Raw genomic sequence first — 23,795 nt, forward strand, 5'->3', positions numbered from 1 at the left:
ATATCAATACAATTAGCGACCAAGGCAGAGAGACCGAATGACTGCAATTTTTTCGCCCTTCGATATGCAACCAAGACTAATCAATCAAAGCTTAATCTAACCACTAAGTTGCAGCTTGTCGAAATATAAAGTGTGAGGCTATGAGTGAATTGACTGCTTTAATTAAATGTCATTTTATCCATGGATTGGTAACCTTTGGGGTTTGCTAGGTTGAGGACGCCTTTTATCTTGGATTTCTTGTGTTGGTTTGAGAGTTTGGAGAGGAATGGTGTTATCGGTTTAACTACAGGCAAGTCAGGTTGGTCACGGCGTTCAGTTGTGAAGTCAATGGAGGAGGCAAAAGGAAACGACTCAACCAAGAAGTACGCTAAGAGCATGGACCACTAGTTAGGAGGTCTATATTACTTCGTACTTTGAGAGAATACAACCTTCCTTCTTTGCAACTATCTCAACCATCATCCCTCAATACAACTGAGCCCAAGAATTATCACCTAAGCGGGTCTGGAACCAGTGGAGACGCCGTCGGCGCAGAGCCAGCCAGTATCAGAACTGCAGGCCAGATAAATCCATGGATTACATTCGTTGAAAACTCCAGAAAAACTCCACGTCTACCGCAGAAACCCAAGGGGATACACATCGTCGTCGACCTACGCCCTTATTTTGATGACCGTCCTTGATCCTTACGACGAGCCGGGCGGGCCGGTGGGCCCATTATGCCCGGCAGCTTGTTAGACACCTTATTATGCGGCACGACAGACGGCGTGATCAACCGAGGGGGCACTCTCGACATCACGACACCACCCAAGAGCATACCGCCCCCATAAAGTTGCGTATCCGCTCTCCATCGCGCCAGCGTCCGAAAGCCGAGCCTCTCAAACAACATCCGCTGGGCGTAGAGCGGCGTCAAGCATGTCCTCAGCCCGAGCCGGTCCGACCGCGCGAGCAAGAATCGCATCATCTCCGTCCCGAGACCCATGCGCTGGATATCTGGCCGCACTGCCATGCTGAGGATACCTGTTCAACCCGCCCAACAAAAAACAAAGTAAGTACTGGTGGTCAGTCTTTCGCGTACTTCCTTCACCCCTAGCCTCGGTGTGCATATACGCCGGGCAATGGAAATGAAAATGAAAATGAGCTTACGGATAGCCTTGTTCGGGGCGAGGGTCGAATAGATACTGAGCACTTTCTCCATCCGTTCCCAGATGTAATTGATCGCATCGATGTTGACCCCAGGCGGCAGACAATCCGCGCCGCACTGGTGGAATGCTGGGTCATCTCCGTAGGTACCCGGTTCTTGCCACCATATCGACGCCATGATCCTGCTGTAGTTCCGTCCATCTCTGGCTTAGCCATGCATGTTATGTTATCCCGAGGAGGGAGTAGGTAGTAGGTAGTACGAGTGTGGTGTCTGCATTAACTCACCCCGTCTCGCTGTCCACCATCTTGTAGAATTGCATAAACGGCCGCTCCAAGAACATCGCCGTCCAGTGCACCTCCCACATGGCCAGGTTATCCGGCAAGATATTGATTGGATACAGGCTGCTAAAGTCTGCAAATGCTTGCGACTTAAGCTTGATAAGGCTGGGAATATCCGCTGGGACAATCGTCTCCATTCGGAAGTTCATATTTTCTTCTTCTTTTTCCTTTCATATATATATATTTGGCCGGGTAACGGGTTTGCTTGATTAGGTAGGCGGATATCAGGATGCAAAAGAGCGTTATGGTTATGGTTATAGATAGGTATGGGAAGATGTATACATATATAGACGTAGCTAGCTAGCTGGATGATTCATAGTGATTTGTTTGTACTCTCTCTGGCTGTGAATAGCCGCTACTCAGCTATATGAGTAGGAGTACAGGATTTCATGCAGCGTTCAGCTGTGCGTGGGTGCCCTGGATGGATGACTTGAGGACGTCGTACCAGTGACAGTACCAGTACCGTTTTGTTTACAAATATCTTTCTCTGAGAATTAATTCATCCGGAACGCTTTAACTATACCTGTATCGCGCATAGTGAGAAGTCTTGGTGGTAGGTTCGAAACTTCTCCCGCTCAGGAAAGAAAAATTAAAAATTGATTACTTCATTCACAGTTGAAAATTTATCATGGCGCAAAAATGGAAAGTTTGATGATCAATAAAAAGAAGAACAGAAACAAAGTGGTGAAATAAATAACAGAAACAAAATACGATGCAAGTAAAAATTATTATCAAGCGCAAGCGGGTATAAGACTTTAAATCCTCAAACAGCAAGCGCCAAACCAAATCCAAGCCCTCAGCTAAATGAGCTATACTCCATCCCTATAATGAGATCCTCTGCACTCTACCAAAAACTTTTGATATGTAGTGTCTACCCTATCTACATGCTAAATTTAAGCTTAAGCTTAAGCTTACTGTAAACGCCGATACTGTAAAGAGAGCAGCGTGGTCGCGCTTAATTGGTGTTAATAGAGGAGAATGATTGGCTCTGCTGCAAGGGCGACGAGGGCGATGAGTGGTTTGGTTGCGTTGTATGTTGTAGATGGGATGGAGATACTTCATAGACGGCGCTCGATACACGAGGCTGACTGTAGGTACCGGTAGATAAGTAGGTAGATAAGTAGGTAGGTAGGTAGGAGTTAGCGACGCAACGAGCTGGCTATGGGATCTAAATTTGGTGATGGATAGGCATGAACAAATTAGGAGGGAGCGAGAACGAGGATTGATGGTATATTACGCGTTTTGATTCTTTGATATTTATCTTTTTTGGAACATGTTATTGTTTATATGATTTGTGAGGAAGAATTTTAAGTTTATGTGTGTGTGTGCAATCAGAGTCTGATGGTTAAGAAAAAAAACTTCCATCATGACGCGCGATGAGCTGGACTGACTGTATACCCTCCTATGTATACATACCTAAGGTACATAAACATATATATCCGCCTAGAGCCTCTATCCTCCTCTCTTGAGCTCTGATTTCAAAAGCGCCAAACAGGGAAAAAGTCTAGTTCATCTAAGCCCTTCCGTATCATCATGATCATGATAACAACTCCCTCCTCCGAAAAAAAAAAAAAAAAAGGACGAAGAAGAAGAAAAAAAGATAATAAGTGACGAAAACAACAACCGCCTCTTCAAACCAACCATACCATACCAAGCTTCATTCGCCGCTCTCCTCTCCTCCTCTCATCCATCCAAAAGAAAAGAGAATTCTCCGAGTTCACTTTACCCTAGCGTCGGTCACCGCTTCCTTTAGAAATCCCATCTCAGCCCCTCGCCAGAGCCAGAGGAGCGCACAGAAAGAAAGAAGTGTAGACGTAAGCGTACAATCCATCTTTTCCAAGAAAAAGCAAGGTTATCATCTCATCACACCAACCAATCCCATAAAACCGCTCGCAAGCAGCCCCTCCGGTCGAATACAAAGCACATGGTGCTAAACAAAAAAGACTAAAGAAAGACACCGCATCAGCTACAATACAATACAGTAAGTACAGTACCGTAACCCATCTTACTCCAGCAAGCGTAGCTAGCGTTCACCAAGTAACGCCTTACTTACTTAAAAACCGCCGCCGTTCGGGATAACTACAATACCACCCAAGCCAACACAGCCCAACACAGCCCAGCTCAAGGCCCCAATCTCTCTCCAAACCCCAACCAATCTCCCATTTACCAACAATTTAGATCCAATAGATGAAACAAATCTCAACGCAGAATTTGCCTTGCAAGTGAAATTTCAAGTAAGCAAAGCGCCTAAATGGACATCAACTTGAACGCTTCTTTTCGGTAAACCATAGAGGAGCAGTAAATCTGGTCGCATTTATTGATTTATCTTGCATCTATCTCACTTGGCTCGAAGTTCTCTATCGAAGAGGAGGCTTTACTTACCTTGCTTACTTGCTTGCCAGTGAGTGAGTGAAGCGCCCACATGAAAGAGTAAGTGAGAGAACTAACCTACGAGATATGAGAAACGGGTTATTGATCTCAAGGGCTTGAAGGAGGAGGAGGAGGAGGAGGAGGAGTATGACAATGGGACTATTTAGCATCCCGCTAGTAATCTATCTATCTGTCTTTCTGCAAGATCAGGTAGTCCGATTGACTGGGCTCTCATTGCAACTAACTTCCTGGATATATCCAAGGTCCGAAATGAAATGAAATGAAATGGATGAGGAACTGGAAGTGGAAGTTCAGCATTGCAGAAAGTAAGAATTCGGTGTTTGGTGAGAGACGGAGAGGGAGAGAGAGTGGCAGCTCGAGTTGAGGAAAAAAGGAGAAGAAGAAGAAGATGATTGTTGGGCAAGCAATTCGAAATAGCAGGTGCAAGACTACTGGTCTTGGCAATGTATTGCGCCCAATTTGGGATGTGTTATTGCCGTTTAGAATCGCTACTGATGGCGAGTGTGGAAAGAGTCGCCAAGGCTAGACCAAGGATATAGAGTAGAGACCTAGCTCTGCTTTTGAAAGGGAAATGTAAAGATTTTTATGAAGAGAAATTGCCTAGAGGATGATGGCAAGACTACATGCAAACAAAAAACAAACTCGTGAAGGAGCCAGAACAAATACAGGTTGATATGTACAAATCTCAATTACCAAATCGTCTATAGGTCCTTACGGAAAACCTCTGTCGACCACGGCTCGCTCGTCAAGTTCGTTAATCCCGCGCTGTTCTCACAAGTCTTTCGTCCACTCATAGGACCCGGTGCCGGAATGGGGATACCCCCCTTCTTGTATATCCTTCCAGCATCCTTCCCAACATCCGCTCCGCTCTTTACGTTCTTGTCCTCTCCAGTAAGGGCTCCCGTGCCTGCCTCAGCACCTTGGCTAGATGCGGTCGTCTCCACGGAATTCGCGCTCTCTTGCAGGGCAGTCAATAGTGAGATTGTGCTCTCGGGGGTCAGGTCTTCGTAGAAATCGTCATTGATCTGAACCATCGGTGCATTGACGCAGGCACCAAGGCATTCGACTTCGACAAAGGTAAAGAGTCCATCCTTGGTGGTTTGCCCGGCCTTGATGCCCAAGTGCTCTGAAATCGTTTTAACAATTGCGTCGCTGCCGCATCCTCCGAGTTGACAAGGCGTCTGTTCACCCCCATTAGACCTCATCCGTATTCGACAAATCCAGTCCATCCCTGCTTACCGTTGTGCAGGCCTGAATGTGCCACTTCCCCACTGGATCCCGGTTGTACATTGTGTAGAAGGTAGCAACCTCATAAACACGCATGGGAGGCATCTCCAACATCCGTGCCACCTCATTCATTACACTCAAACTGCAGAAGCCATGTTGCCGTTGTCCAAGGTCGAGAAGTGGCATCACAGCCGCCTTCTTGTACTGGGGAGGGTAGCGCTTAAGGATCTCGTCGACGAGCTTGTTGTTCTGCTCGGTGAACTTGAAAGGAATGCTGGCATTATTGACGGGGGTATCTCGATGCTGAGAAGGGAAGCGTCAGTATCTGCGGAGCTTTGGGGGAGGTTCGAGGAGGCGTACGACTTGGAGGGCATCGCTGGTAACTCTCGGGCTGGCGGTAAAAGAGCGAATGTGGGATCGTGAAGCTATCCGCGCAGGTCGGGCAGCAGTCCGGAACACGAAGGGGGCAATCTTGGATGCCATTGTCGCGGTGGAGAGGCACAATGGCTGTGGTGTGTGCGAGGTAAAGTATGATAATCGTGATGATGGATGCATTTGAGATGGGTCACATATGATTGGCGTGTGAAGCTCCATAGAGGGTCACGTGTAGGTACTTCCCTCAACGCCAAGTCCAGTATCCAGACAACATCAACGACAACGACATCGATACCAACTAAGATTTCTTCGTCTCTACCACACTCTAGCAATGACCCATGATCTATTCCGAGCAGGAATTTGAGTCTGAGATAATTTTCTAAATCTGTCCATGAGCGTCACTTGGGTAATGTTACTGACTAATCCAGCAAGTGCTGCTTTCTAATTTGTTATATGAGTTTGTATTTGTTCTGCTTCACATTCTTTTACAAATACTCCTCACCAGATTTTCATTCAGTCTTCATCACTAGTATACCGCCCGTTAGTTATGGGGTAACAAACAACCGTTTTCATCAAAAGTTGGTTCATCCTCACGCAACCGAGTCCCCAGGTTCTCTTGCCCCAGGCATACGGCGCGATGGCTGAAGATTGTCCGAGTAAGATATTGGCAAAGCGCTCGGTATGAATTTAGATGACTGGAATGATATCAGTGTTTGGAAATCAGCAGTGACTTCTACTCTTGTTCTACCTTGATCTTATGGCTTTCCTCAATAGCTCTATGCCTTTTCGGGAGTAACGAGGCGCATGCTTTTGCATACCATCTTACGCCATATTCCCTCGGAGAGAACCGTAGGAAGGTCCTGGAATGGTCCCTTGAAAAGGCTGCCTTGAGGAATTTGTATCCTCAAGTAAAATCCGAAGTTCTATCTGGTCTGCGAAATGGGCGCACGATTTGGCAGGGGCTTGCTTACCCAGAGTCAATCCTTATTTGCATAGACGTGGAGGCAGCTTCGTGGTGTTGCTTCATGGGCCATGATACGGCTACTATTTTTCGCTGCACAGAAATGCAAATGCAAATGCAAATGAAAATGCAGAGACTTCATTGTCTGAAAAAGATATCATCGATGATACGAGTAAGAAATTCTCCGGCCTAATCATAAAGTAGAACTCTGATCACTTCATCCAGAGGATACTTATACATCAACATTTGGATCGCACTTTTATCCTTGGCTTTATATCTCGATTTCTGCTTTCTTGCATCGACATATGATAAGGACAATCTCACGGGTGTTTGAGCTCGCTCTTGATGTTTTCTGACGTTCTGTTCATCCCATGGCTGAAAGATGGCTTTGAAGCGCTGGTTTGTTATGGTTGCTTTGACCTGATACTTACATATATACCCCTCCACTCCCAATTCTTCAATCCCCCCTTTCTCCCAGCATTCAACTCCAATCCCAGATCAGTACTGCCAACCGACAAATACGACCTTGGTACCCAATAATGATCTTCTCAGACATCCTCTCCGTCTGCCTCCGCGTCTGCGAGGTACAAAATCCATTCCCCATCTCTCTACCTTTCCCTCACTTTAAAACTAAGCTGCAAAATCCAGCTCGCTAATCCATTGACTTCGTACCTTACCTCAGCTGGCATTCTCCATCCTCTCAGCCAGCCTAACAGCCACCCATCTCCACCTCACCCGAAACACGTCCGCCACCTTCTCGTACTCCCAGCAGAACCGCTTGATCTACGCCGAAGTCATCGCTGCCCTCTCCATCCTCTTCTCCCTGCTCTTCCTCCTAGTACTCTCTCCCTCCCTCCCATCTTTCTACCTATTCCTCGCACTCACCCCTCCCTATCCACACTCTGTCTTCCCCTCCTCCTACGTCCTAAAATACTCCTCTCACTTCCGCATATCATACCACAAGCCCCTGCACAAGCTCTAACAAACCCCACCCAGCCTTTCACAGCTTCGCTCTACCACTACCACTACCGCTACTTAATTAGCATCGGCATTGACATCGCCCTCTCCGCCGCTCTGATAGCCGCCTTTGCGCTGCTACTGAATCAGCGCGCCCACTCGCACTCGCACTCGCACTCACCCAGCCGCAACAGCACCTGCCAGATCCTCAAAGCTAACATCGCTTTCCTCTTCCTATCCAGTATCTTCGTAAGTCCCCCCCCTCCTTATCTCTCCTCTAAGTATAGCCGAGTCTAGTCTCGGGCTCATCCTCCTTTGGAAGAGACTCTCGAGTGGAAACGAATAAATTTTTTTTTTTTTTTTTTTTTTTTTTTTTTCGGGTATCTGTGTTTGGAGAAAGTCGTTGACTTTGCTGATGCGGAGAATTAGTTCTTTGTAAGTGCCGTCCTGAGCGTGTATACATGCTGGAATATGAATGAGGATAGGAATGAGGATAGGAATGAGAATCGGGATGGGGGTCAGAGTGGGAGGGACGTGGTGGTGGAGAGTAGGGGTGCTAGGTGGAGGGAGAGTAGGTGGCTGGGACGTGGAAGGAGGTATTAGATTGGGGATAGAAGAGAAGAAGGAGGGACAGACAGAGAGAGAGAGTTGAGATGTCTGATGGATTTAAAGTATTGGCCAGGGAAGGAATGAAGTTAGGTTGATATTGCTGCTGCTGTCTGTGTGGGCGCCATGAATAGGGAGGGTATCCAGAGGATGTTGTGATGCCATGGATGTAGTTCGCTAAATTGTCTCGGCTAATCAACCTTCGGTGCAACAACTCTATCCCCAACATGTATTCTTTTTTCTCGAAAAAGAATCTACAAAGAGGGTAAGAATGTGACAGGGCGAATTGCAAAGAAACGATCTAGATTCTAGTAGATATATGCGTCCACGCTAATACCACAGACAAAGCTTACAATTCGTCCTTCCCACTTTGAGATAACACAGGCTCATGCGGTCTACCGCTATCCTCCTGCAGATCCACTCCGATCTTCTTCCTCCACTTCTCCCATAGCGCCCAGAAGTCCTTCTCCATGCCACTCTCCATTTGATCCGGCAGCACGACCTGGTATTCGACGATCAAGTCTCCGAACTCGGTACTGTGGTAGACGCTATCGCCATCCTCGTGCCACTTCGGCATCCCTTCTCCCTTGACTCGCTCGACCTGCCCGGGCTGAATTGCCTCTCCGCGTTTTCGGGAGAGCGCGACAACATGGCCATCGAGATGAGTCAGGTTACGCGTCCAAGAGCCCATCCAGGCCTCTCTAAGCGAGAGCACCTCCCTCCAGTACAAATCATGCTCCTTGCGTCGGAAGAACGTCCCGTCGACCTTCAACTCGTTGTCCTCATCGATATTCGCCTCCTTCTCCACAAGCGTGACGTGCAGATCACCAGACTCATAATCCGGACTCTCGTCCGCCTCGCCCTCGTATGTAATCATCTGCCCCTTCGGCGCACCCTTGTCAACCACAAGTGAGTGGGTGATGACTTTCCGCATGACCTTGTGGCCTTTGCACGCCGGACATTTGTGCTTGATAGTCTTTCCCTGGCCTCCACAAGCTTCGCAAGGGACTTGTACCTGCTGATAGATGCCCGGGGCGAGCATGTGTTTCTTGATCTGCACTCGTTGGCCGCGACACACATTACACGTATCGACCTGCCCGTCCGCACTGCCAGACCCGTCGCACTCGTCGCAAATCTGTTGTTTCTCCAGCTGAAATTCCGTCGTATGGCCGTTGTAGAAATCCTTCAAGGGGACGCCAACGCGGACCTCCATGTCGGGTCCCCGTCTCTGGCCCTGGTTTCTAAAGTGACCCCCACCGCCGCCGCCGAAGAAGCGCGAAAACAAATCGAACGGGTCATGACGCCCGCCACCTTGACCACCTTGTTTGCGCTGCTGGAGCCCTTCATGCCCATACTGATCATAGATCTTGCGGGACTCGGGGTCGGCAAGGGCTTCGTAGGCTTCGGCAACCTCAACGAACTTTTGCTTTGCCTCGTCGTTTCCACTGATAGCGGTGTGAGTATATTGTGCTAATGATTTCGCAGGAGAGGATATAGGGGGAGTCTGTACGGATTCTTGTCCGGGTGGTATTTCTTGCTGAGGGTGCGGTATGCACGCTTTATATCCTTTTCTGAGGCTTGCTTGTCTATCCCGAGGAGCTGGGAGGAGAGTTAGTGCAAGTGGCCAGAATAGGAATTTGCATAGATTTTAGGAAATTTAAGACACGCACTTTATAAAAATCTTCCTCGCAAAATGCTACTTGCAATATGCAGAAGACGCATAGTACCAACAGAGAGGTCGAAGGGAACCACATTTTGGCGCCGAGTTGCGCCAACCCTCGAATAATAAGCAGAGAGATTCAAAAGACTTCAATTGGCGAAGAAGGATGCAGAATCAAAAGTAACAAACGAGGGAACTGAAATACACAGAATCGTTGGGTCCTACAACTCCTACAAGTGTGGATTGAGCGGGCTTGATTCATGACATCTGGTCTCTTTACAAAGTCAATGGCGATAACAGATTGGCGGATTAAAGTTACCCCGATCAATTCCAACCGAGCTTCGGAGGCAACAATCATTTAGTTACTGAGAACTTCATCAGCTTGTTCACTTCGCTTTCTCACAAGTCTGTTATCCACTCAATCAATAACATCAAGAATTGTGCTAATCGTGGCATAGAATTTCTGTACTCCTCATTCCACCGCAACCATGAGCGGGAAAAAATATGCGCTTCTGCCTATGGAAGACGATGACCTCGGGCCAACGAAGGTTGTAGAGCGTAAGAAAGAGAAAAGGCGTCATGGCGAAAAATTATCTTCTCGCCGCGATAAGCCCAGGGATAGGAGTCGGGACAGAGAACGAGAACGTCAGAGGTCACCCCGCCGCGAAGAGCACCACCGATCAAAAACCATCCGCAAACGAGACGCCCACGAGGCCGATTTTGAGGATCGATGGGGCGACGAAGAGTATATTTCCGAGCCAGAGCCAGAGCCGGAATTTCAGGAGTCTGCGTCGAAGAGGGTCAAGACTTCACATGCCGACGAGGATGAGGAGGGGCTGGATGATGAGGAGAAGGAGAGGCGGAGGGACCAGGCTGAGAAAGATGCTTTTGTGAAGAGACTGCATGCCAAAGATGCCGATAAGACGAAGAAGATTGTGGAAGATCGGTCTTCGACGAAGGAAGGGACGATTCTGGCGCAACGGAGAGCGCTGGCTGAGGATGCGGCTGCGAGGAGTGCGGCGATGCCTGATCTCAGGGAGAGGTCGCGACAGGATTACCTGAAGAAGCGTGAGGCAGAAAGACTGGCTCTTCTAAGGAAGCAAGTTGCGGAGGAGCAAGAGGAGCTACGGAGTGGTGCCAGGCTGACGGAGAGGGAGAGAGCGGAGTTTGCCAAGAACAGAGAGGTGCTGCGAATTGCTGAGGAGCGCCTACGTATCGACGATCATCTTGATGGATATGCTATGCCCGATGACTATATCACGGAGAAAGGGAAGATTGACAAGAAGAAGAAAGAAGCCGCCATGTACAAGCGCTATGTGGACAGGGACGAATACGGCCAAGAGAAGTTCGTCACGGAACACGAGGAATGGGAGAAGGAGCAGGCTGCAAAAGCCAAGTCACAAATTCAGAGCAGGGAGCGAGACGAAGATAACGAGTACGACTACGTTTTGGATGCCGAGCAGGGCATCAAGTGGATTCAGGATGCGGCTCTTCCTGGAGAGGGAAAAGGGTTGAGTAAAGAGGAGAGGTTTCTTGCCGAGCAATTGAAAGCTGCCGAGACGAAAGCCATGTCTATGGAAGAGACGCGCAAAAGTCTGCCGATTTATGTTTACCGGGAGCAGTTCCTGGCAGCCTTGGAAGATCATCAGATTCTGGTCATCGTTGGAGAAACGGGGAGTGGAAAGACAACTCAATTGCCACAATACCTACACGAAGCAGGTTACACGAAAGGTGGTTTGAAGGTTGGTTGTACCCAACCGCGTCGGGTTGCCGCTATGAGTGTTGCGGCACGTGTTGCAGATGAGATGGGTGTCAAGGTTGGAAATGAGGTTGGATACTCTATCCGATTTGAAGATTCGACTAGCGACAAGACTATCCTCAAGTACATGACCGATGGTATGCTGTTAAGAGAGTTCATGACAGAGCCAGATCTAGGTGCATACTCGGCTCTCATGATTGACGAAGCCCACGAGAGAACAGTGCATACCGACATCCTATTGACACTGATCAAGGATCTTTCCCGGGCTCGGCCTGAGATGAAGATCCTGATATCTTCTGCTACTATGAATGCGACGAGATTTAGCGAGTTCTTCGATGATGCCCCAATTTTCAACATCCCAGGTCGAAGATATCCTGTCGACATACATTACACACCACAACCTGAGGCGAATTATTTAGCCGCAGCCATTACCACGGTCTTCCAAATCCACACCTCTCAGGGTAAAGGTGATATCTTGGTCTTTCTGACAGGACAGGATGAAATTGAAGCAGCCGAACAGAACATCACAGAAATTTCGAGGAAGTTGGGAAACAGGGCAGCGGAATTAATAGTGTGTCCTATATACGCCAATCTACCGTCCGAATTGCAAAGCAAGATTTTCGAACCAACACCCAACGGTGCTCGTAAAGTTGTCCTGGCCACCAACATCGCCGAAACGAGTCTGACAATTGATGGCATCGTCTATGTCATTGATCCTGGATTTGTCAAGGAGAACAACTACAATCCAGCAACCGGCATGTCTCAATTAGTAGCAGTACCGTGTTCACGCGCGTCTGCCAACCAAAGAAGTGGTCGTGCTGGCCGTGTTGGACCTGGAAAGTGCTTCCGACTGTACACTAAATGGGCTTTCATGAACGAGATGGAGGAAAGCACCACACCCGAGATCCAGAGAACCAACCTCAACAGTATAGTTTTGACACTGAAATCCCTTGGGATTAATGACCTTCTGGAATTCGAATTCATGGATCCACCCCCGACCGAAACACTGATAGGCGCGCTGAACTCGCTCTTTGCGCTCCAAGCTCTCAATCATAACGGGGAGTTGACCTCTCTCGGCCGTAAGATGGCAGAATTTCCCATGGACATCATGCTCGCCAAGTCCGTCCTCTCAGCCGACAAACTTGGCTGCGTCGAGGAAGTCCTCTCCATCGTCTCCATGCTCAGCGAAGCAGCAGCTCTGTTCTTCCGCCCCAAAGACAAGAAGCTGCACGCCGACAGCGCCCGTGCCCGCTTCACCGTCAAGGAAGGCGGCGACCACCTCACCCTCCTCAACATCTGGAACCAATGGGTCGACAACGACTTCTCTCCCATCTGGGCCAAAGAGAACTTCCTACAACAGCGCTCGCTGACCCGCGCCCGTGACATCCGCGATCAAATCGCCAAACTGTGCGAGCGGGTCGAGGTATCCATGTCTTCCTGTGGCGCTGCCGAACTTGTGCCTATCCAAAAAGCGATCACGGCGGGCTTTTTCCCGAATGCGGCACGTTTGCAGAGAGGAGGCGACAGTTACCGTACGGTGAAGAACAACTCAACGGTGCATATTCACCCGAGTAGCGTGCTCATGGACTCGAATCCACCGATCAAGATGGTGCTCTATTTTGAGCTTGTGCAGACCACGAAGGAGTATATGCGGAACTGTATGCCGATCAAACCCGAGTGGTTGCATGAGGCTGCGCCGCATTACCACAAGAAGAAAGACCTTGATGCGCTAGAGGAGAAGAAGATGCCGAAGAGTAGGATATGATGTGTAGATAGTGAGGGGGGAGATACCAGGGGTACAATTTCGTTCAGGGAGATGTTGGGAATACGTAGCTGACTAGTCATCAAGTGAGCTGTGAAAGGTGTGACCAGTATTTCAATATTTCTCTATGTGGTATCTTCTCTGCCGCGTGGTGTCAAAATATTCATCGGATATAATCGAGCTTGACTAATCGAGGCTTAATGTAAAAGACAACACGTTCAAACATCCTGATTAAACGGACCTTATTCAACTTAATCTACGCTGTAAGACAATCTGAAGCCCGCAAAAAACCATCCCGATAATTGACTTTCATCCGGCTTAAACTTACGCAGCGCCCAAGATAGCCCACCGCTCGCCTCCACTATTACCCTTCACGTTTCCGTTTCATCCCCCTTCGCCTCCAGCACACTTAATTTCTCGCTTCCCGCTCATGATCAACACATAGCTTCCATGCCTACTAGATGTTACCTATCATCAACTAGTCTTCTTCACTCACAACAACAACTCAACACGTCTCTTTTCAGACCACATCGTACGGAATGGCATCCTCCTCACCCACACCTAACCCCACCCCAACAGCGATCTTCTGGGAACTAATCGACCCCCTCCTCTTCCTCTGGCAATCGGCAACCCACATCCCACTCACCATCCTCTCCCTCCTCCTCCGCCTCTCGGTGCGTACGCTCCTATCCCCGGTCCTCTTCAAGGACGCCTGGTTCGCGCGCTTCTGGGCCGAGGTCGGCCCCGAGACGCGCGCCAACGCCCTCCCGCGCGCGGGTCCGCTCGTCGCATCCGCGTTCGGCATCGTGCTGGATGTTGGGCCTGGGAGTGGGGAGTGGGTCAGCATGTTTGAGAGGGGGAAGGTGAGTCGGGTGTATGGGGTTGAGCCGAATCGGGAGCTGCATGCGAGGTTGAGGGAGAGGGTTAGGGAGGCGGGTTTGGAGGACGTGTATGTTATTGTGGGGGTTGGAATCGAAGAGTTGTGAGTCTGTTTTCTTGTGGGGGTCTCTTGCATGGGGATGTTCTTTTCGTTTGTGGGCTGGCTGGCTGGCTGACTGGTAGGCTTCTATCCTAGGGGTGAGAAATGGGTTGGGTTTGGGGAAGTCGATACGATTGTCACGATCCAGTGTCTTTGCAGCGTACCTGACCCGAGAAAGACGATTGGGGAGTTGTATGGGTACCTTAAGGACGGAGGTCGCTGGGTGGTCTATGAGCATGTGGTTGCTTTTGAGCATCAAGGCTGGTTTGTCAAGAAGTGGCAAGGTAAGTCAATTAGTCACATTACCCCTTATGAATATGATGAGATTGAAACATATAAGGGGGATGTGTACTAAAGTGTGTTTATGTAGCTACAATTGATCTCCTCTGGCCGCATTTCATAGGCGGATGTTCTATCACGAGAGATACGTCTACCTGGCTGAAGAAAGCTGGTCCTTGGACGAAGGTCGACTTGAAGCAGCCAGAGGACGAGGCTTTTTGCCATGTTATTCCTCATATTATGGGTTCTCTCACTAAGTGAGTGAGTGGTACTTCGGTTGATGGAGGGACAACTGGTATCATTTGGTCGATTGCAAGGAAAAGGAGCAAATTCTGCGGTTAGGCTTTGATGTGAACCTCGATCATACTACAGCGATATCTGATGCACATTTTGGTTTTTTTTGGTTCCCAAAATGAACGGTCAACCTAGTAATACAAGGTCTGATCCATGGCGGCCCTCCGCAAGCTCCGGGGCCAGGGGACCTTGCTTCGCCCCGGTCGTAGGGCAAGGCTGCCTTTCGAGGCTTTAATATAAAGCGAAGTCCGGAAAACTTCGCGATCAAACGATTAAGTATAAATGAATCTCGTTTGTTTTTGTACATAATCTTTTATACGCAGCTAAATTTCATCTTCGAGCTTCTTCCGGGAACTTGATTCTTTTATATAACTCAATTCGATACCTATACTTTGCTTTCCATTCTTGTTCGCCCGCAACTCTACCCCACTTTCGTAATACTACGTAGCTTTCGTGAATCCGTGTTGCTCGGCTGTAATACCGTAGTAAAGCTTTTCATTCTTTAGCTTATACTTTCCGACGAATATTTCGAGCGTATTTCGAAGGTGCTTTACGCTTTCCATATATCGACCAAGTACTGTAAAAAATCGATCGAAGAAAAAAAAAAAAAGATCGCGGATTTCAGCGCAACTGGAGCAATAGCGAGCGGTATCGTCACCTGGTAAGGTTTCGTGTACGTCCTTCGTAATCGATTCCGTAACTGATTCTGTAACCGATTCCGTAACCGATTTCTTGAGTTCAGCTGATGCCTCTTAAAGCTTCCCGGCCGTCTGCCACCTTTTAAATCTCTTATCGTCCGAAAACATTGATAGCGGTTGTAACAGCTGCTTATCGATATCGTTCGTAAAGATATCGGCCTCTTCCGTAGAAATATCGGCCTCGGCTTCGGTTTATTATCCAGCTTGTTCAAGCTCATATTACATCTCTTCTCGATTCTATCGCTCGGTATCATCGTACAACCGATTCTATTGCTTTTTTTCTTCGCGATCCGCTCTCTATATTGCTTAATTCTTTATAATTCAAATCCGTAGCTTAGCTTTTTTTTCTCTTCGTATACGTCGATCGTATCGCTCTTAAATGAATTCGCCTATTGCTTCTCGATACTAATCGAGTTTTCGGTTTTTATAAACATTATAAATTGAATTCCGGTGCCCGTTAGCTCGCATAAAAAAGTCCGTAATCTGCCGATAAGATTTGCAGCCCGAACAGCGCAACCGATTGGTAAGAAAACTGGCCATATTAAATAGTTCGTTCGAGTGAATAGTTCAACCAAAGGTTTAAAATAGTTGGACTGATTGATTTCTCGACTTCGATGTTGTTGCACGGATCCTTCACACGTGATTAGACGTGACAGCGTCCGAGTTCTCCGGAAAGATAACTCAACATAAGACTGAAAGGATGTAAGGAGGGCCCACCTAAGCGAGCCGACGATTACCGTACAGTAATATAGGACGTAAGAGAACGTTGGGATGCAGCCTCAGGCGCCAACAATCTCGACTCAAAAAATTCACAGTCGGGAGCTCAATTACAGAGTTCTTCGCCCTATTCAAAGAGCTCCCAAAATTTTCAAAGTAGCCTCCCTCTCGCAGAACTCGGCCCCAATGCCTTCGACACAGTATCTACGCACACATCTCCATCCCAAGTATCGCCCCTGATGTACGAATTCCGCGCGCCCTTCCCGGCACCCAGCAATGATCCCCCACCAAACGACCCCTCCAGCTTTTCGAATCCGATAGCTGAGCCAGAAAACGAAGATGAATGGGAATACGAATACTCAGCGACTGAAACTGAGGTCCGCTGTCTCCGAACCAATCTACAAGTCGTATGTGAGCTAACAGTCCTTTATTTAGACTTTCTATGTGACCCTCGACCTCACGACCCCAGATGTACCCGGACAGCCACGCCAGTTAGTGTATAGAGATGCAAAGAAGCAGAGATACACGCTACCGGGAATGGGGAAGCACAAGCAAAAGGTTCGGCTTCCGGAAGATCATTTGAGGGGTGCACCGGTCTATATGATTGAAGAGGAGGACGACGGTGACGCAGAGCCGGCGCCGGAAAACAACGAAGGGGAGGAGGAAGCAGATACTACCGCCAATCGACAGAATACCTCATCAAATGCGGGAGCAGAGAAGGATAGAGGGGCAAACTCACATTCGACAACAAACTCGCATCCCCCTTCAGCTGGAAGGGCTGAAACAGAAACCCTAGCAAAACCGCAGCACTCTGCAGTCACCGGTGCTGGATCACCTCCGCTTCCAACCGAGAACGACGAGGAGGAAGCAGACAGGAATCCGTCTAGATTTCGTCCGTTGCTAAAAAGACGCCCGGATTCTCCGCCTCGGCCTATCGTCAAGCCAGAGCCCCCAAGACCGACCGACGTCCAAATCCTAGACATCCACACTACTAAACCTCTCGTCTCCTACAATGGCCATGTCTATGTATGCCGATGGTCTGAAAACATCGGCACAGAACTGCTATTCATGTCGCACGACCCTACCAACTCCCTCCCAAAACTTCGCTCCCTAGGGGATGACTGTAGCGTAGACCTGCTCGCTGCCTCTTCCGCACGCATCGTGTCTACATCCGTGCGTCTACAAAAGCACGGCGTCGACCAGCAAAAAGCCAAGTACGGCGCGCGTAAAGTTAAGCCTAAGATCCCGCGCGGGCAAAGCGAGGCGCGGAACACGCAGGCCGCTTTTCTGGAGCAGTTCATAGAGGTGAAGGAGGAAGCTGGCGAGGAGGATAATGTCACTGTACACGTGCAGAAGCGGCTGACCAATTCAAAGTGGAGGGCGCAGATGATGGAGTTGAGAGTCATGGAGCGGGAGAATCTGAGTGAGATTATTCATGGAGAACGCAGTAAGGCTATGAGCGAGGAAGAGATTGGTAGAGCAAGAGAGAGGCTGGCGGAGATGGATGAGGAGGACGAGGAGATGAGGAAGGCGGAGGAGGGTGAGGGTCCTGATCGGAGATTCAGGAAGCGCAAGGCGAAGGCGAATGCTAATCCGGAAGATCCTGGCACTGCGAAAAAGCCGCGGGGTATCGACTGGGGGAAGTCGACGCTGCCTCTTGGGGACTTCTTGAACCGGGAAGATGGTGATGCCCAGTCGGTGGGGACGCCGACTGTGGACGGGGAGAGTGTGGCAGCTGGGAGCCCGCGGCAGATAGATGACGGGGATGAGGATGGCGAGGAAGGAGATTTTGCGAGCATGTATCGGTACGAGCAGTACGGGTCGCCTGAGGGGATGCGCTTCGAGCAAGATGAGTCGGACGAGGATGATCTGGGGGCAGAGGATGATTATTAAGAAGCAGCTGCATCTCGACCTGGAGATTTCGCTCGTACAGATAGGTAGGTATTTTGTACTCTATGCAATGATTTTTCCAACAGCCCTGGACTCCATCTGTGCGGCCGCCGTTTCCGCTATTGGAGTACCATGTAAGTAAGTAAGTAAGTAAGTAAGTAAGTAACTGACTGTATCTGGGGCTGCGTTTCTGGCTTGTTGATTAAGGCAGGTGTCGGTAAAGACACTTGCAGTGACAGACTACCGGTACTGCGTTCATTGCATGTCAAAAGCTCGACTCGAGATTCCCAGAAAGCTTCGGGTCGCGTGGTCTTTTCTTCTCCTCCCAGAGAGATCGACCTCTGCATCTCCTACTAACCGAATCGCGAAAAAAAAAAAAAAAGCTGCGGTCGCGACTTCTTCGCTTGGGGACTACCTCGGCGACGTTGTGTTTTTTTTTTCAAGAAAACAAGTAGGCAGGCGACCGACCGACCGCTCGCTCGCGCCAAGGGTAAGCATGACTTGAAAGAGCCACCCCGTGTGTGACGATCGGCGCTGTCCTTTGTGATTTCCGTCTGGGAAGCGCCCTCGAAACAATCCAACTACTGACACCACCCATCTAGGATCGAGATCTTTTCAGAAGGGTAAAAGAAGAGAGGAGAAAGAGAAAACAACGGAAGACCGAAGACAGAAGACATGAATGCCACGTCGTCCTGGGAGGTCGGTTCAAGAAGCGGCCTGGTGTCAATCGGCACGCACTCTCTGTGTAAGTCATGATGTGACGTGTTATGTCTCTAGATATCCTAGAGAGGTACTACTACTTCCATCCCCTTTTTTTTGGGGATCAGGCAAGAAAAAGAGAGAGAGAGAGAGAGAGAGAGAGAGAGAGAGAGAGAGAGAGAGAGAGAGAAGAGAGAGACTGACCGTCCTGTCAACCACCACCCAGGGCTTCAAGCCGCCGGTCCCAAGCGCGAGCCCGGCGACCCAGCCGTCGTCATCATCACCGGCCTCGCGAGCTGCGCCGCTTCCTGGGCCGCAGTGGTCCGCCTCCTCGGTGCTCACATGCGCGTCTATGTCTACGACCGCTCCGGACTCGGCAGGAGCGAGCCCTCGGCGCTGTTGCCTACCCTGTCGAATATCTGTGCGGAGCTCGGCGCGCTGCTGCGGGCGGCGGGGGTTGGGCCTCCGTATATCATCGTGGGGCATTCCGTAGGTGTTTACTCATTCCGAGGCGAGGCTTCATGTGACGCGACTTGGGCGAGAGACGTTGGCTGACTTGCTTGCTTGGCTTCTGGTGGGGCGGCATTCTGAGTCGCAAGTTTATCGTGGGAAGGGAGGCGGAGGTGGCGGGAATGGTGTTCGTGGAGGCGAATCAAGAGCAGACGTTGGTGAGGCTTGACTGGCGTCCGATCTGTCACTGGTTTGTGAAGAACGAGATTGATATCCAGAAGGTGCTGGGCTTCCCGGCGCGGTCGAAGTTGACGGCGGCGGAGTGGGGTAGGAGCCTTCCCAACAACATCTCGCAGACATTGATTGATTTCTTCTTCTTCTTCTTCTTCTTCTTCTTCTTCTTCTTCTTCTTCTTCTTCTTCTTCTTCTTCTTCTTCTTCTTCTTCTTCTTCTTCTTCTTCTTCTTCTTCTTCTTCTTCACCTTCTTCACCTTCTTACGATTGAGTTACTGACCTCCGGATTGCAGAGCAATACCAGGTTGATGAGGCCGCGTCTTACGCCAATGGGCAAGCGGCAGCCGAACATGCCCAGTACGCAGACAGCCTTCGGGAACTAGGTGTACGTATCCGGAGAGCGTCCCAGCACTCCCACGATCAGAACTGGCGCAACGAGACTAACATATCTGCATCACTGTATGTAGACCCACCGCCAGCTGTTCCGGCGCCCACCCTACCTCGCCTCGCCCGTGGCCGTGGTCATCGGCAGCAACGCCAAAGACCTGCGGAAGCTCTACGACGCCGTGGTGGCCAAGAATCACGCAGCGCCCGAGCCGGAGCTGGAGCGGCAGTACCGAGCTTTCCTGGATATCTTCGGCCGGATCGACGGCCTGCTGCAGTCTGAAATCGCGAGCCTGGGTGCGAAGAGCCGGGTGTGTCAGTCGCTGGGGGGAGGGCACGATGTGCAGCTCACGGATCCGGGCTTGATTGTTGACGTGGTTCGGTGGGTAATTGCTGTTCGCGACTATCGTGGGGGGGGAGGAGGAGAAGGGAGCAAGTAGGTAGGTAGGTAGATAGATCGTCTGGGGAGCGGCTGGGGATTTCGTACATGTTATCGGCTATGCATCTTCCGTACGTGACCTACCTCTCCTGGACGTAGGTATCCCCTATCCGGCTCCAGCGGTGTGATATTCGTCATGTTTCTTCACCGCCCCTTCTTTTCTCTCTCGCGAGGCGAAGACGTGTTTACTTGATCTTGTTTAATGTTTCGTTTACTCGTACGGAGGTCAAGTGAAGTTTCCACGCGAGGCGGGGGGGGTACCTCCCTCCTTCCCTCCCTCACTCTCTCCCTCCTTTCCCTCCCTTTCCCCTTTGAAGACATACGGTATCGGTACCCATCGCGCAATTTCAACATACCTACGCCAAACCCCAACAGCTCCCGACTTCGGCATCGACGCTTGTTGTCTAGCACACCCCCCCCCCCCCCCCCCCCTTCCCCCCCCCTTCCCTGTACCCCAAGCGCTTCAACTAACCAACGCAACACCTACACCTACACCTACGCCGCAGAACCCATCGGTCCCGCAGCCGACTCTCTCACTCCGTGAGCACTCCTCCGTGGGCTGCACAAGGCTCCGGTACCACGGCTGGGTTTCCGCCATGCCTCTACTCCGCTCCACCCGCGTGGCAGGTAGGTACTTACTATTTACTACCTACTACCTACTTAGGTGAAAAGCCTGCCTGCCAGCGGGCATTGCCATCGCCGAATTCGCGCTTCGCGGCGCTCTACCTACTTGAACCTGTCAAGTAGAAGTAAATTTGAGACCCCTGCTTGACTTGATCGGGAGGAGGAGCTACGTAGTACGACGGCGACGGCATGGAGCTAGGTATGTATGTATGTATGCGGGCCCGGTTCGGGATGCGGGGAGTGGTATATTGTATCGGTATCGGTACTTGTTGGTTGTGAATAGTTGTTGTTTTTGAATACTTGTTGTTTCTGTTCAATGCATGCACGAGTGAGGTTTGAGAGAGAAGTGGTAAGTAGGTAGTAGGTACCTACCCAGCTGATGCTGATGGTGGAAAGGACGGCGTCGGTCCGGCAAGTGTCGCGCCGCGGGAACGGGCGCGCTTCAGTCAGGGCGAGTGAGTGGGTGGTTTCTTGGGGCGTGGCGGCGTTGGGGAAGGGTGCGCGACGGGTCCTGTGGTTTCCTACCCTACCTACCCTACCTACCCTACCGGTACCCATACTCTCTGTATCAGTCGGCTCGGCTTGGCTTTTGGGCGATGGCAACTCTGGGATTTGTACGGGATGACGAGCTATTCTGGTGTGGTTCTGTGAATGCCACGCCACACTGCCTTGGGGGTGCCGGACACGGTACGTGGAGGTAGGTGTTGGCAGAGGTGGGTGTTGTTTGGAGCTCGTGTGCAGCACTCCCCCGTTTCCGCTCTGTAACCCCCAGTCGAGATCTCACATGCGGTGATAGGTAACTCGCCACGACATACAGGGTCGTACCTCTACGTATGGCACAACTTGGCTCCAGATCTCGTGTACGGTATCTGACGACACTTCGGCGCCCGATTCGAGTTCTCCGTGTGTCGTGTGTTGGTTGTCACGTGATGGTACATCCCTCGCTTCCCGAGTCAGTCGTCTAGGCATCCATTGGTTGTTGTACCGGTACCACAAATAGGCAGGCGCGCGCGCCAACAGCAAGAACCCCACGACCAGCTCGCAGCGCTCCCACCACCCACCACGCTCAGCATCCGCGTCTTCCCAGCGCAGAGGAAGTCACCCACCAGCATCTATCTATCGCCCGACCGCATTCCCAAGATGCCCCGTCCACTCCCCCCCAGCCTCACCGCCGCACCACCGGCCGTCCCTCCCCACCTGCGGCACCACGCCGCGACCAGCCCGCAGCAGCTCGCAGCCGCACACCCCGGCCGCTTCGCCCACCTCTGCGTCGGCGCCCTCATCTTCCGCCGCCGCGCCCCGGCCGGCGGCCCCGCGCAGTCCCAGCTCCTGCTGCTCCAGCGCGCGGCGACCGATCACGCGCCGGGCGTCTGGGAGGTCCCCGGCGGCGGGGTGGAGCCCGCCGAGGACGCGACGGTGCTGCACGCCGTCGTGCGCGAGGTGTTTGAGGAGACGGGCTTGCGCGTCGGGAGGTTCGTGAGGCAGGTGTGGGATCGGAGGGGGGGGAGGAGGGGCGGCTGGGCGTGGTAGCTACCGGTGGCGAGGGCGAGGGCGATGGCGACGGTGACGGCGACGGGAGGGGAGAAGGGGTGGTGGTGGTTGGGAGGGGTCCGGGCTGGGGAGAGGTTGAGTTCTTGGATGGGGAGGGGGGGGTGTGGTGGAAGCTGTACTTTGAGGTTGGGGTGGGGGAGGTGGGGGATGCGCTGGATGCGCTGGATGTAGTGCTGGATAAGGAGGAGCATCAGGATTGGGGGTGGTTTTCGAAGGAGGAGGTGAGGGGGTTGCAGCTTATTAGTATGCAAGCTTTGAGGGTTCTAGAGAATGGCTTTGAGGCTTTTGAGGGGTCTGAGATGGGCGAGATGGGCGAGACGGAGACGACGTGACAAGGATCTTGCTACTCCTTAATATACTATACGAACTGTTACGCCACTTACAAATGGATGACGAGTGATCATCAGACACTTCTCCAGTACTTCTCTTCATTGCGAAGAAGACTACCAGAACATCAGACACGAGATAAGCCATCGACGGAGCCTCTCGAACGCGCAGAATCGACGAGCGAGACGGCTGGAAATCGTCGAGAGACAAGCCCGACCAGGCTGCACCGGATTTCGGAAAGCCTGTTCTCAATCGGCTGTGAGGTGTCACGAACGCGATAGGTCTTCAGAAGCTCATCAGTCGGGTGGACACGGAATGAAGCTGTCCATGCCCGCTGATATAGCCTCCCACCGTTCCTCGAACGAGCCCTCCGTGAGGATTACCCGAAGCAGGCCAGATGACCAAAATGACTGGCCCCTCCCGATGAGAGAGCCCAAGATCCTTGAAGGCGCAGGCCGATCGGCGAGCATCGGACTCGAGATCGTTCCCACGCACCGGGTTACTGCCCAGAGGATAGTATCGTAAGTATAGAGCCATCCCCGCGGTGGATGTACGCTACGGCCATGGAAACCGCCTCCGCTGCGGAGGTTTGCTGGATCGCGTCTGACGCGATGTGAGCGAGCTATTCGCGAGGGAGAATCACACGCAGCGGTAACGTGGCGTGCTCGAGATGATACTTTGCGGGCTAGGCAGCTTTCGCGGCCTCTTTCTCGCTCCAACGCTGCTGGGACATGGGAGTCTACGGGCCGCTCTGGATCATCTTGGCTTTCGAATCGGGTACGCCTGCGTGCGGCGTGGGAGGGGGGCGGTGAGCTTTGCCTGGGAAGTCAGTCGATCGGATTCTTATTCGGGACGCTTTGTTCCATGTGGGAAAGCATTGTGATGGTGGACTAAAGGGGCAGACGGTCTAGTTCGCATGAACACCCCGAATCGAAGAGGTACGTACAGAGTCGGAAGGAGGGTCGACGTATCAGTGATCGAACAAGGGAGCTCGCGGTGAAGGAAGATTTCCTTACTAAGTAAATAAAGTAGGTGGCCGCCCTGTATCGCTTCCTTG

The 23,795-nt window shown here is 51.0% G+C and overlaps 9 protein-coding genes across 9 annotated transcripts; 6 read left to right on the forward strand and 3 right to left on the reverse strand.

Moving 5' to 3' along the window:
- Positions 1–655: 655 nt before the first annotated feature.
- On the reverse strand, positions 656–1,613 carry L3040_005801 (uncharacterized protein; the record flags this gene model as incomplete). The annotated part of the gene is made up of 3 exons (XM_066154652.1): positions 656–996; positions 1,141–1,340; positions 1,423–1,613. 3 exons carry the CDS (start codon positions 1,611–1,613, stop codon positions 656–658), a joined length of 732 nt encoding a protein of 243 aa, XP_066011501.1.
- Positions 1,614–4,568: 2,955 nt separating this feature from the next.
- L3040_005802 (uncharacterized protein) lies at positions 4,569–5,577 on the reverse strand (the record flags this gene model as incomplete). The annotated part of the gene is made up of 3 exons (XM_007296727.1): positions 4,569–5,048; positions 5,107–5,397; positions 5,455–5,577. The coding sequence occupies 3 exons, from the start codon at positions 5,575–5,577 to the stop codon at positions 4,569–4,571; spliced, it is 894 nt and encodes a 297-aa protein (XP_007296789.1).
- Positions 5,578–6,969: 1,392 nt separating this feature from the next.
- On the forward strand, positions 6,970–7,990 carry L3040_005803 (uncharacterized protein; the record flags this gene model as incomplete). Its single annotated transcript, XM_066154653.1, has 4 exons — positions 6,970–7,014; positions 7,113–7,268; positions 7,427–7,636; positions 7,817–7,990. The coding sequence occupies 4 exons, from the start codon at positions 6,970–6,972 to the stop codon at positions 7,988–7,990; spliced, it is 585 nt and encodes a 194-aa protein (XP_066011502.1).
- Positions 7,991–8,342: 352 nt separating this feature from the next.
- On the reverse strand, positions 8,343–9,747 carry L3040_005804 (uncharacterized protein; the record flags this gene model as incomplete). Its single annotated transcript, XM_007296728.1, has 3 exons — positions 8,343–9,438; positions 9,504–9,592; positions 9,664–9,747. 3 exons carry the CDS (start codon positions 9,745–9,747, stop codon positions 8,343–8,345), a joined length of 1,269 nt encoding a protein of 422 aa, XP_007296790.1.
- A 394-nt stretch (positions 9,748–10,141) lies between these two features.
- On the forward strand, positions 10,142–13,177 carry L3040_005805 (uncharacterized protein; the record flags this gene model as incomplete). Its single annotated transcript, XM_007296729.1, has 1 exon — positions 10,142–13,177. One exon carries the CDS (start codon positions 10,142–10,144, stop codon positions 13,175–13,177), a length of 3,036 nt encoding a protein of 1,011 aa, XP_007296791.1.
- A 536-nt stretch (positions 13,178–13,713) lies between these two features.
- L3040_005806 (uncharacterized protein) lies at positions 13,714–14,693 on the forward strand (the record flags this gene model as incomplete). The annotated part of the gene is made up of 3 exons (XM_007296730.1): positions 13,714–14,156; positions 14,250–14,437; positions 14,524–14,693. The coding sequence occupies 3 exons, from the start codon at positions 13,714–13,716 to the stop codon at positions 14,691–14,693; spliced, it is 801 nt and encodes a 266-aa protein (XP_007296792.1).
- Positions 14,694–16,380: 1,687 nt separating this feature from the next.
- On the forward strand, positions 16,381–18,034 carry L3040_005807 (uncharacterized protein; the record flags this gene model as incomplete). The annotated part of the gene is made up of 2 exons (XM_007296731.1): positions 16,381–16,518; positions 16,577–18,034. 2 exons carry the CDS (start codon positions 16,381–16,383, stop codon positions 18,032–18,034), a joined length of 1,596 nt encoding a protein of 531 aa, XP_007296793.1.
- A 672-nt stretch (positions 18,035–18,706) lies between these two features.
- Positions 18,707–20,237, forward strand: L3040_005808 (uncharacterized protein; the record flags this gene model as incomplete). The annotated part of the gene is made up of 5 exons (XM_066154654.1): positions 18,707–18,776; positions 18,957–19,219; positions 19,273–19,507; positions 19,707–19,798; positions 19,881–20,237. 5 exons carry the CDS (start codon positions 18,707–18,709, stop codon positions 20,235–20,237), a joined length of 1,017 nt encoding a protein of 338 aa, XP_066011503.1.
- A 1,763-nt stretch (positions 20,238–22,000) lies between these two features.
- On the forward strand, positions 22,001–22,390 carry L3040_005809 (uncharacterized protein; the record flags this gene model as incomplete). The annotated part of the gene is made up of 1 exon (XM_066154655.1): positions 22,001–22,390. The coding sequence occupies one exon, from the start codon at positions 22,001–22,003 to the stop codon at positions 22,388–22,390; it is 390 nt and encodes a 129-aa protein (XP_066011504.1).
- Positions 22,391–23,795: the final 1,405 nt, after the last annotated feature.

Source organism: Drepanopeziza brunnea (assembly GCF_022702325.1).
Source record: "Drepanopeziza brunnea f. sp. 'multigermtubi' strain 214-2 chromosome Unknown ctg9, whole genome shotgun sequence".
Classification (NCBI taxonomy): Eukaryota; Fungi; Ascomycota; class Leotiomycetes; order Helotiales; family Drepanopezizaceae; genus Drepanopeziza; species Drepanopeziza brunnea.